We start from the raw sequence: 13533 nt of genomic DNA on the forward strand, positions 1-13533 counted from the left end.
AAGGAGAACAAATCGACACCTTCCTCGGTCGATTGAAGGAGATCCGAGATCCGCTGACTTCCATAGGGGCCACGCCGGATAAAGAATTGATGGTGAGGACAGCCCTGAACGCAGTCTCAGAAGACTGGGAGGTGTTTGTCCAAAGCATACTAGGCAGGTCAACCCTTCCAGATTAGGAGGAACTATGGGTGGCTCTTGGCCAAGAAGAGATCAGAAGGCTGACCAAGGCAGGAAGCAGCGGCAAGGGGGTCAGAGTCAAGAAGGAGGAAGAGGAGTATGTTGCCCTAGCATCTGAGGGAAAGCAGGTGAAACAGAAGAAGAAGGACCTCTCCAAGGTCAAATGCTTCCACTGTGGTGAACTAGGTCACTATGCGAGCCAGTGTCCAAGGAAGAAGAGCAAGGGATAGGCTTGCAAGACCAAGGTTGCACCAGCAAGGGCGGAGAAGGAAGTGGAGACAGATGATGATAGTGCCATGCAATGTCACATGGTTCGGGTTCGAGTTCGGGTTCGGCAATGATTAGGTTCGGTTTGAGTTCGAATGTTTTGATGAGGTTCGCCATTAGGTTCGTCTATATATATATATATATAGATAAAATGAATTATAGGATAAAATAGTAAGAAATCAACATCAGTAAACATCAAAAATGCTATCACGGACATGGAAACTGCAAGGATAAATTACAAGCTTGAGTTGTGACATGAAGTTATGAGTTTTGATCTATGGACTTGGTCAATGGCTATGAGGTTCGATGAGGTTCGCCGAACCTCAAATTTTTTTTAAGGTTCGCCAAAATTCGAACCTCAAGGTTAAAGTTCGACGAACCTTGTGACATAGGTGCCATGAGTGCTCACAAGCCACTTGAGAGGAAGTGGGGAGACATCGAGCTATAGTCAGATCGACTACAGGCGATGAGGGGCAAGATCCTCGAGGTACCCAGCCTCTTGGTTTATACCTTGCTACGGGAGCCCTGAAGAGGAGTAGCAGTATTGGCGAGCGTCAGTAGAGACGGATGCGAATGGAGTGTCAGAGGGAGCTACAGTGCAGGATTCCCAGGACAGCGTGAGGCAGCAGTGCGAGACGCATGGAGTTGTTGCAGCAACGCAGAGGTCACAAAAGGGGCACTTGTTAGTGACAGATGGAGTTTCAGCATCATGGGTGTCTCTAGCCTAACAGAGATGTCAGAGTTGGGAGATCAGTTACTTACTTCTCAGCAACTGAGTTGCAATGCAGCAGTTAGCAGTGGCAGTGTTATGGGCAGCACGATGCAGCATGATGAGAGGGGATGTTGTACAGATGCAACAGTGGCAATAGCAGTGGCAGGGGCATGGGTAGCAGTACATAATGCAGCAGTACAGAGGATGTTGGGCAAGAAGCCTAGCATCAGCACTAGGACTGATGTCGGATGATCAGGGTGATGCTCAGTGAAGAGTATTACTAGAGCACAGTCCTCGCTAAGAGGGAGTGTTGATTTGAGATAGCAACGGATGTGCTCTAGCCACGAAAATTGGTGGAGAGGCTAAAGCACATGAGATCTCCAATACCCAGAAATGGTTTGGGCAGATTCTAAACAGTTTGGGAGATATTAAAATAATTAATATTTTTAATGGAGTCCCTAAAAGTCTAAACTTAGGGAAAATAAAATATTAATGTGAATTAATATAAAATTGTGTTAGAAGGGTCCAAAAGTCATGGATCAAGCCAGAGTTAATCTTAGCCATTGATTAGGGACTTAATTTTGGTTGTTGAATTGTCAACGAGAAGTATAAGAGGAGGCTTGAGGGTCACTTGGAGAACACACCGAGCTGATCAAGAATTCAATTTTCTGGGGCAGGGCTTGCTGTGGAAATCGAAGGAGTGATCAGAGTTGCAACTGAGGGGCAGTGAATACAAAATCAGAGAGACAGAGAGGGTACCAGGAGCATCAACGCAGAAGCTAGGAGAGAGGGACGCAAAGCTAGCTAGAGGCCACGCAGAGCCAGTAAGGGTCCACGCAGAGGCAGCCAGGAGGTGCGCAGTGCCAGAGAGAACCAGCGTGGGTGACGCAGAAGCTCTAGAGGCTAACACAGTGCCTCCAGAGGTTGACACAGGGCGAGTTGGGGTGACGTTGGGCCAGAGAGGCTGACACAGTCCCTAGAGGCAGACGCTGGAGAATTCGTGGGGTTTGTAAAGCTGAGAGCTGTGGGATTGTTCATCCGAGGTTTTAGCCAGAATATCTGTCTCTGACTGAGAGGTACTGCTACCGAGATCATTCTCTATTGGGTGAGCCGATTTGGCACCCAGATTGTATTCTGAAACTGCTTAATAATAAAACACTCAGATAGTTGCACCGGTTTTCCCGCATTGGGTTTTTCCGGGGACGTTGGTCCAAAAACAGCGTGTCACTTGTGTGCTTGTTTTTTCGTTCAGTTGATGATCTGTAATGTGTTGAGCATGTACTTGTATTTATTTTCAATATTTACATGGTAAATAACTTGTTAATTAAACAGAACAAGTAGGCAGAAATAAATCAAAGAGTACATGAAGGATTTCTAACAGTTATACTTAGAAATTCCAACATTGGAACCCTTTCCTGGCCTCTGGAACTGAAACTCGACTTCTCTCCAGCAAAATCAAACTGCCTCTAGAGGTTTCTACGCAGCCCCTGTGTCAGCGTCACTGTGGCTATCTCTGCCTCTATGCAAATGCACTCGTCGGATCTAGAAAGCTTCCTCCAGCCTCACTGTCTATGCCCTTCTTTGTCTTTGCTTCCTTACTGAAGCTCAAACTCTTCCAGCATTGTTGGCTCTCTGGAAAATCGAACTCTCCAAGGAAATCTAACTCTTTGTGGTTCTCACAAGTGTCTCGAGTGTGTTCTCCATCTACCCATCAACTTCTTCTTATAATCTTCTGTTGGACCACCAACAACCAAGATTAAAACTTAATCAAGGGCCCAGATTAATTCCTTGTCGATCCGTGTGAGTTTCTAGATGATTCACACTTTATTTCAATTAATATTGATTAATTAACCAAATTTCTTAAGTTTTAGACTTAGGAAATATTAAAAAAATAGGCTAATAATCTAATTGAGACACTTCTAGGTGGAATTTCCAGAAACGATTTTTGGGTTATGGAGAACTCGTGTTTTAGCCTCTCCACAAAGTTTCGAGACTAAAACACCTTCGATGCTACAGAAACTAACAGACAACACATCCTTTGATCTTTAAGGGATCTTCGTAACTTTCTTAAGTTGATTCTCCTCCCCTTGTTGGGAAGGGAGTTTCTATTTCCTATTGATTTTGAGCTCCTCTTTTGTGTGGGATCAAATCAAGGATTGTAATATAAACTAATAAAAGCATTGATGTTCTTGGGAATTAGGGGATTTTGCCCCCTAAGCAACCCTCTTCCCCATTTGGGAAAGTGACTTGTGGTGGTGCTTGAGTGATTTGCATTTTCTTATCATTAATCAAATTAATGTAAAGTAGGTAATCACCATCTCACAATCTAGTTTAACTTTCCCTTTTCATTTCATGCAATTTCGTGCAATCTAGGATAGCTTGCAATTTACTCATTTCATGTAATCCAATCTTTCATTTTATTGTAACAATCTAGTGTAGTTCTAATTTCCTTTCATTAGTTATCTATTTTAGTTACTTTGTCTTTACATTCAAGCATCTCTCTCTCTACATTAGATCTATTCTCAAATTCAATAGTTAGATTTACTTTTCAAAAATTAATATACCTCCAACTTGTTGGTTGAAGTAATTTAAATTAGGGATCCTTCTTTCTCTAAGTCTTCTTATTTTTGAGATCAGGGCCCTGGCGAGGATAAGTCATGGGGAAGAAGTTGAATTGCAACTTGTTCCAAATTTTGCAAATCGATCGTCCTAAACTCAAGCGATAATCTTAATTATAATATAAAACAAACCAAGAGCACACTCGATTACATATCTATTTGGCACTTTTGTACCTAGTCATCTTTCATTGCCATATTCATTTTCAAGTAACATTTTACTTTTGATCATTTACTTCTGCAAAGTTCCTTACTTGGCACAGGTCATTACTCACATCAATTACTTTCAAGTTTTCCATTCATCTTGTCATTGATATATCTCATACATGTGGATGGTTGTTATGCTCATTAGTTGATTTACATGTTTTTAGGGCTTTTGCTATTACTTGTATATTGGTGGATGAATGTATCTTGGTCATTGTAATTAACTCCTAGAACTTGATTTGTTCAACATAGATTAGTCAAGCCTTAGTTATTTTAATAGGGTCCACCCCCCTTGGCTTCGCTAGGTGTTAGCCTTGAAGGAGGAGTTGAGATTTGAGTATAGCAACTCAACTCGAAACTTACCCCCAAGGCCACACCAAGTGGATTTAAATATTTTCTCCACAATAATCCCATATGTGTATTCAAGCGGCAACACAACAATCCATCTTGTGCTATGCGCTAGATCCAAGCCAAGTATCACGATCAAACCAAATGCCAAATCATCCACATGATCAACCAATTCATCAAGAAGGGGAATGCCCTTGCCAAAAGACGTATGAAATGATGATAAATATGAATATGTCTCAACATATAATCAAGAAAAGGGTAGCGCTTCACATAAGACCATGATACACCACATAAGTAACCGATGCATCTATGAGAAATATCAATAAGAGCTAGGACATTAGAGTAATGTGCCTCTTAACCATGCTAATACCCATTGATCAAAGCATAAAAGATATGAAAAAGAGGGGGCATATGCCAAGTGCTCTACACCATCATGAATCCAACCAAATGAAGATGCCAATACAATGTCAAACTAGCCCAAAAGTGTTAGGCTGTCCCATCAAGGGAGTCATACATCCTCAAATCCAATCATCTTAGCAAAAAAAGGAGACATACCATTACATGACCAAGTGCAATGCTATCTCTCTGTGATAAGCAAGTATATCAAGCAAAACAACATCAAGACACCCATGACTATTTCATCTCATCGATCATCAACCAAGGCATCACAATCATCAAACGAATTCACAACCCATGCACCATACAAATCTCCATTAACGTGTAAACCAGCGTTTGTGATTTGAATCACAAATGTTTCACTAGTGTAGGCCTTGTTGACCACTACGTGTCAACTACCCATAGCAGTACACCCCCTTTTCTTCGCAAAAGGGATAGCGCTTGATCGACGTGTTCGTGCCATTCGACAGTGATCGTCAGCCCGATCATGTTATGTTGTAAACCCAGTCTGCATGTGTAAATTGTAAATAATCTTAGCAGATCTTAGTCATGTATGTAAATTGCCTAGGTGGACCTAATTTTCTAGTGATAATCTACGTACCGGAAGATTTTTTGTCTCACCGATCCATGATCAGCAGAGTTTTCCTTCAGCCTAACCCCAAAGCCGAAACGAATTTTGTCATTAGAATCTTAGGGGAATCCTAGTGTGTTGATCTGCTAGATTATATTTGTGTCACAGAACTGGGTGGTCTATGAGGGTCTATGTCAAATGGGTTTTCCCCCTTGAGATGTAAAATTGTAAAAGTCATGATGTAAAGTGTCTTGAGGGTTAGAAAATGTTTTAATCCCCTCATAAGTCCTAAGTCCTAGGTCCTAGGTGATTTTTCCAAAGGCTAAGTTCGAGGATCCAAAAATGAAAAAATAAAAAACAATAAAAAAATAAAAGATATAAATAATAAAATAATAAAAATAAAATAAAATAAAATAATAATAAGTCAAATTTTTGAGTAAATAAATGCAAAATTTTAATTGTTTAATATATTAAAATGCATTTAAAAATTCGACGGATGAGATTAAAAGAAATCTTGATCCTCATCGACGGTCGAGATTAGTTTGACATGGATCACTCGAACTAGCCATTGGGAAATTTTCCTTTAAATAGGGTGCTAGGGGTCATTTGAGATCATATTAGATCTGAGAGTCTGGTGCTAAAAAAAGCTCTCTTGTAGTAATTTTTGTGCAATAAAGAAAGACTTTTGAGTTAAAAATCTTGTTGGTGTTACTCTTCTGAAAGTGTTGTAAGATGATTTATTTTTCTGCATAATTTTATTTTCAGCTATTGATTTTAGCTTGATGAAGATTGATTTAGGCACAGGTATCTTGCCTGATCTCTGGGGTTTGAATGGTAGCTTAGATTCTGGAATATAATGGCAGGTATCTCCATTTGATCTGGATTTCACTATTGTTTTTTCCCTCTATGTCAATGGTTGATTTTAAGTTGTGCAGGAAATCTTAGTTTTGAGTTTACCGGGCGTTAGGGGAAGTTCTCCGCTGAACCAGCCAACTCCCGGATTGTGTTTTCTGAAAGAGCCCAGCTAGTGTTAATCTCAAGCTTATCATCTGAAATTTTTATGAATGCATGCAGGGTTTTCTAAAGTATCTCACATTAAAATTAAATTCTGATAATATTTATGTGGATTACTGACAAATCTGGCTGCTTAAGAGTCGAAGAGTTGTAAATGTTGTAATTATTTAGCTGATTTAGGGTTTTAGTTTTGTTTTCTGCACATTATGTTTGGGTGTGTCTCTCCATTACAGGTTGCAAGGTTTTCTGAAGACCTCCGAGGGTTTGATCAGCCCCTGCTATTGCATCAAAACAATCTCTTGCAGAGGCATTATTTCTGCAATCCGGGGTTTTCAAATTTTATCTGAAGAAGAATCTGCAGGGATTTCATAAATAAATCTGAGGCAATATAATCTGGAATTTTTTTAGGGTCTCAATACTTGTTTTCAAGCTTTGCGTATCACTCACGCAGCTCAAACCTTTCTGCGTCCATTATTTCTCCACGCAGTCATTTTTTATGCTTTTGCTGCCCATCTGCTCCCAAACGTTGCCCACGCCCTCACTTCCAAATCCCTGTTTTGGTTCTTTTCCCCTCAGCCTGGCTTGTCAACTGCAAACAAACTTGCGGTTCCTTCCTCAAATCTACGCAGCAGCCCATCCTGCCTTGCTTGTCTACGCATCACAGCCCTTCAAATCAGTATTCCTCACGCTCGTCTCTCCCTCTTCAACGTGGCTTTAACTTGCAGTCACCATTGCATTTCTTGCTACGCCTCTCCCGCAGCCTTTTACGTCCAAGTCTGCAAAACGATTTCCTCAGCCGCAGCTCCTTCACGCTGCAGTCATTGCACCAGCCATCTAACCATTCCAGAAATAGAATTGCCATTGTCAAAAACTGCAGCGCGTCCATATCCATCACGCAACCCCTTTTTGTCTTCACACACAGCGTAAAATCCGTGAGAACCTGCAAATAAAAAAAGGGAAATCACGCAGTCTTTCAGTTGGCTTTACTGTTGCCGCCGTCAAACCCTTCAAACCTGCGCAGCAAACGACAACCAGAAAGAGAAGGAAAAATCGAAGTTCGTTTTGCGTGGTTGGCATATTAGCATATCATTTTTTATCGATCTTTCAGGTTCAGCGTAAGTTGTTTCTTTGTGTCAATGCGTTAACAGCTAAGTTTAGTGATGCGTAGGTTTGTAAGTTTGAGCCTTTATTTAATTTAGCATTTAGATCTTAGAGTTTTATGTGATTTCATAGGGTTGTCAATATAATACGTTTAGTGTTAGTTCTTTTTTTTTATTTAATTTTATGAATATCTTTTAGTGTTAGTTCTTGTTTACATAGAATACGTTTTAGTTTAATAAATAAATAAAAATAAAAATAAAAATAAAAAATAAAATAAAAAATAAAAAATCATAAAAAGTTTTCCTTTACTTTTGCATTTAGATAAGCTTCAGATTTTCATTTTTTTTTATATAATGTATATACATTAATTCATTTTTAGATTATTATTTTGATTTTTAGGCTAGGATAGATCTTTATTTAGTTTAAATATGAGTTTAGTTTAGGTTTTAGATTTGAACTTTTGTTTAGCTTTTAGAATTACATTTTCAGTTTTTAGATTTTAATTTTAATTAAAATATAAAAAAATAAAAAAAAAATCATAAAAAAGTTTGAAAGTTTCTTTTTACTTTTAGGACTTTAGTTTTAGATTTAGATTTAGGTTTGCAGTTATTTTGTTTAGTTTTTCATTTAAATGAAAAACATGTAAAAAATCATAAAAAATGTTTTTTTAGTTTAGTTTAGAATAAATTTGATTTTCATTTTTTTTAAGTTTAGAGGTTAGTTTTGTTTTACTTTATAAAAATAAAAATAAAAATAAAAATAAAAAAATAAAAAGCATAAAAAGTAATTTTTTAGACTTTTTATTTTGTCCTGTAGTTTGGAATTTTCTTTAGATTTAAAGTTTCATCTTTAGTTAGCTTAGTCTTATTTTATTTGAAAATACAAAAAATTTGGAAATATTTTGCCAGATTCAGTCTTGCCTCAAGGATTTGCCATGTTTGCGAAATATCTTTTCTGCTGAGGCTAAATTTTTGATGTGGGATTAATGTTTATCATTTTCATGTGGTTAAATATGCTTGAATGATCATTTAAAGATTAGCTATATGAATGTGATCTCTGGTTAACATTTGAAATTACGTGGTTGTTTAAAGCATTTATCTTTCGAAATTTTTAATCGCTGGAATATCGTTATTGAGTTTTAATCGCTGGATCACTATTAAAGCATTGTGCGTTTATCGAATATCTTGCATTGCTTGAGTTATCTGATGGTAAATGATTGTTAATGAGTTCATCTTTCCGCAGCATTTGATAGATAATCTTTCAGCCATTAACTCTATAAGGCACTGGTCTATTAACTTAATAAAATCAAATAAGTGCTTGTTTTCTCTCGTGTCTCCCAACCCAACTGGTCCACAGTTGGTCTTCATCATCCCTTAGGGTCTACCCCCCTTAGCCGCGGGAGACAAGCTTAAACGGAGAGATCGGGGATCAGGGTGACAGCCCCCGGTCTGAGCGTTGTCGTGACAATCTATGCGACAACAGGCCTCATACAAATTAGACTTAATATTATTTTTGACAAAGTCTAGGAAGGCAAACATGGAGAAGCCACTTCTGGATCCAATCAATAATGTTTGAAGCATAGTGCTACTTATGCCCTTAAAATATCATTTTGTTGCAAAACCTAGAAACGTGAGTATGGTCATCTGCAGCATTCATGTCCAACAAAAAAGGCAGAAGAGTATCAAAACTAGAATGTATGGTAGAGGGATTCCAGGGGTCAAAAGAAATCTTCTGATGGAAGCAGGAACAATTTAAACGAGCAGTTGATGCAAAAAAGAATTTAAAAAATGGCTCATGCAAACTGATTCAAAAACCCAGCTGCAGGGAGCCAGAAAATATGTTTCAAGAGGATATAATAAATTTTAAAAGAATAGGACCTTTGAGAAAAGAAATGGAAAACAAGCTTCTTAGAAGGAAGTTCAGAGGGCTTCAGGGAATGACTAGATATATGAAATCCATTCAGATAAGATTTCTATAAAAGATGATAGAGAGGAAGAAACACCAAAAAAGGAAATTGATCAAGAGAATACAAATATGGGAGTTGAGACTTGAGTAGGACACAAGTGGAAAAACTTATCCAGATATTTTAGGTAGGCCAGCTACTGAAGGCATCAAGTATACATGTAAAATGTCGGTGGTTCCAGACTCAGCTAGAATAAGGCACGTAAATTAAGAACCCTCCACTGTCAACTGAAAAGGCATGGAATTTTGATCAAAGTTGTTGCAGGAGTAGAGGCTGCCACAACACCAGATCTGTAACTTCAAGTTTTTGCTTTTCATCCAGTAATGAAAGTGAAAAGTATGATATAATAGAGTTATCCATAACCCCAAGTGTTAGCTCAATTGGTTGGTGCCAACATTATCAGGACGTTGCCTGTAATCCAGTGCACTCTGCAGGTTCCAGTTCAATTGCCACAGGATCAGGGGCACTATTTCTTCACCGCTGACTTTACACTGGGTACCATCCTTGTTCAAGGGTAACTGCTTGGGAGCTCCACAGGAATTTATTTCCAAGGAAAAAAAGAATATAGTTCTCCACATACAAGGACAAAAATTCCCACCTGGGTAGTGATGGATAAGATAACTATGCCCATCTAACTACAGATAAGAATCGAAGAAAAACTAGGACTTTCATATCAAACTGAAAGAATTGTCTTTGTCTTGCAGAAGCAATTGTTTATACACAGACATGCAAAGTCTTAACGGAATGAGACTAATCAATGATTGCAGCCCCAGTGAGAAGTGGCACTTCCTATACGTTATCATTCACGTGAAAGTCAGTAAAAGCACCAGAACACACAATTGCTGGGAATAAAATATGAGTATATATTGACCTAGAATGGAAGCTAATAAATCTACACAAGATTAGCCTTTTTTCAATCTGCCATAGAACTTTTGTACTTTCGAAACAATCATAAATTGGCCTATGGTTTTAAAGTAAACATCAAATGATTGATCAAATAACACAAACTAACTCATAAAAAATTAGTGAGAAATGGAGCCTTCAACGCATCATATGTATCTATAGAAAAATATATAAATATATATAGAAACAGAGCCATAAAAAATTTCAAACTCATTTGGCAATTTCAGTACCATGCATAAAGTAAATTGCATTATAGTAGGCAAGACGGATACGAAGTATTGTCTCAAATAAATAAATAGCATCATAATCATGATAAAGGCACAGAAACGTGCCCACAACTCATAATTAGCAGCAAGAAAAGTAATCTAATGTCCTTTAGAATAAGGCATACCTGTGAAAACAAATTTCAATCTTCGTTGGATTTAATTTTGATATTCCTTCTGAATATTGCACCTTGACTCGACGTGAATGAGCATATTTCTTGAGATGCTGCAACCTTCGAAGCCCAGGAATACAGACCCGATCACAAGCTATCAGGGTTCCAGGCTTTATGCCTGGTGAATTTTCAATCAAGGGCCCAGAAGGTAACTGTAATTTAAAAAGCGCGCTATGCACATCTGCAATTTCAGTTACCCAACAATTTTCAACATGCTCAAACAACTTCTCCAAAATTTTCTAAAAAGGAACAAAATAAATTTTGAGATATCATGGTAAACCTTTTGAATTTTCTGAGTTATACTTCACACAAGAACACAACAGAGTGGTAAAGAAATACCCAGCCTACAGAAAAACTTATTTAGATAAGGTAAAAATGTCCAATATAATAAAAAAAATCAGCGGAACTCAAAAGTAAATCATTAGTGATAAGTGGAGGGAGAGCAAACATGACTCCTAAAAGTCAAAAGAATAAGTTAAAACGCTACATAATAGCAACAGTAAAAGCAAAAGTAATAAACCATATCCATCAATACAATGTAAGATATTACTGTCGATGTTGGAGCAGAGAACAACTCTGTAACGGATCAAAGGAGGATGTTTGACTGACGACACATTGGACTACGTGTGTGGGTGTGTGTTTCCCTTGAGTGTTGGAATAATTGATCACTGAACCAACCTTGCACTAAACCAGAGCTAACCTTTACGAGTCACAAAATTAATTTTGATATAAAGAAACAAGGTGAACCAACCTTCTGTACTTGGGAAAAAAGACGTAGGACTAACCTACTGGGACTACTATCACAATACCTTTTAAGAGCCTCATCCGTATTGAGGACACATTTTCGAAGAAGACCCCATGATGAAGAGTGCCAAGCTTGGAGTGAGTTAGTTGTTCAAATTGGAGAGTTGGACTCTCAAAATTTATCGAGACATGATAATCTTACCATTTGGGGGAGAGTTGCAGATTAAAACAGCCCTTTCGAGATGATGCTTTGAATGATTTGGGATTTTGTGCCAAGTTAAAACTTGATTGTAGAAGAATTTAGTGTTCACAGTGTTGAAATATGTAACTAGGTTCGGTATTCATAATGTCTATTGTAATCATGATTTTATATATTTGATGAAAAGAGAAAAAAAAAATTTATTATTTTCATTCTTGATGCATGGGTTTCATGCTCAAAGTAAATTTATTTGTAGGTCAAGCAACCATTGAGTGCTTCTTGGTTTGTCATAAACTTATGAAGTCCAAAGAGTCATTGTCATACATGTAAGGCCCCTTTGGGCGTGTTGTATCTTGTAAAGAAATTTTTTGTAAAGTCAGAAGTGTCATAAAGACCCTCGAAGACCTTGTCAAACAAGTCCGTCGGCCTACAAGAAGAATCAAGTCGGCCTCAAGGACAAGAATTCGACATCCTAAGAAGCCTATATATAGTGGGACCTCAACTTCATTTGAGATAACAATTCGACCAATCAGCAACAAGTTCGATCAAGGAGGATAAGAAGACAACAAGAAGCCTCAACACCTAATGAAGAGAAAAAGAGAGAAATCTAAATTTTGGATCTGTTTTAGGGTTATATCTCTCACACGTGCGAGGAGTTAGGGCATCATCTTACCACAGCAAGATCAAGTTGAAAATCTGCTAAGTGAAGCCGTGTTTGGGTATCAAGAGAATCTACTTTGGACGCTAAAGTCTTAAGGAGAAGAAATCAAGTGAAGTGAAGTAAATAAGGACTCAAATCTACCCTAAAGACAACCACACGTGCAAAATTGCAATGACTACTGGGGCTGAAAATTGCAGGTCAAAGAAGTCAAAAAGTACTGGGGTCAAAATTGTTGGGTAGAAGTTATCAGAGAAATTGTTGGGGTCGAAGTTGATGGAGAAGTTGCTAGGGTCAAAGTTGTTGTTGTAAGCTGTGGAAGAGAAGCTCATCAAAGGAAGGTTTGACTTGGTCTTGGAGGGGTCTTTGTCAAGGGTCATAGGTCTTGGAATTCGTCATTTGAAGTTCTATAAGAAGAGAAGAGTTCTTGTGGGTTTTCCTCACAAGAGGACTGGCTCACAACGTACATTTTTTTTTCTCCTCATCTCACTGATCTTCATTGTTTGGTAGTTGTTTGATGATAAAAAACACTAATAATAATTAAGTGAAAGAAGAAGCAAATCAAGTTAAGTAAAAATACATCACAAGCAGTTATCAAAGTCAGAGAAATCACCTATTCTAGCTACCCCTAGATTTCTCAACATGGTATCAGAGCTAAGGTGACTACAACAACAAGAAGAGGCAGCTTGAAGATCACATCATTGAAGAAGGATACATAAGGTTTGAGCACAAGGAAATCATTAAGCACCAAGGAGGAGTACTCATCTCAAGAATCACATCATCACAAGGAGAAGAAGACCTCAAGGACCCTACCTCCACTCAAAGAAAGAAGGACTACACATTTGAAGCATCTTGAAGTCTCCAAATTCTACATCCAAAGGAAGCAAGAAGAAGCATTGCCATCATCATCAAAGAAATCAAGGTGATCTCCCTCACATTGAAGCAAAGATCACATCTCAAACATCCTTGAAGAAGATCATCAAGGAAGCAACATCATCAAGAAGGCATCAAGTTGAAGATATCATCATCTAAGAGCATCTTCACTTGACAAGTAAGTATCTTTATATTTATGTTTGAATCTACTATCAACATGACTTCATTCTGCAAGGAGAGCAACAAACTGGTTGGGTCATCAAATTTCCTTGCATGGAAAAAGAGGATAGATTTGATCCTCATAAAGAATGAAGTTATTGAATATGTTAAGGGTTCAATCTCCAAACCATCT

General features: G+C 38.0%; 1 protein-coding gene across 2 annotated transcripts in view; it reads right to left on the reverse strand.

Moving 5' to 3' along the window:
* The window catches only part of LOC149244504 (uncharacterized), a 297889-nt gene that overhangs the window by 231261 nt on the left and 53095 nt on the right, over nucleotides 1-13533 (reverse strand). For both annotated transcript variants that reach the window (XM_089374882.1, XM_089374881.1), the window contains exon 2: nucleotides 10663-10888. In XM_089374882.1, the coding sequence (XP_089231008.1) occupies nucleotides 10663-10888 (226 nt within the window). The remainder of the gene's footprint in view (nucleotides 1-10662; nucleotides 10889-13533) is intronic.

The sequence above is a fragment of the Pinus tabuliformis genome, chromosome 8, assembly GCF_031772625.1.
Source record: "Pinus tabuliformis cultivar Carrire ecotype Pingquan chromosome 8, CPIR1, whole genome shotgun sequence".
In the NCBI taxonomy this organism is placed as follows: Eukaryota; Viridiplantae; Streptophyta; class Pinopsida; order Pinales; family Pinaceae; genus Pinus; species Pinus tabuliformis.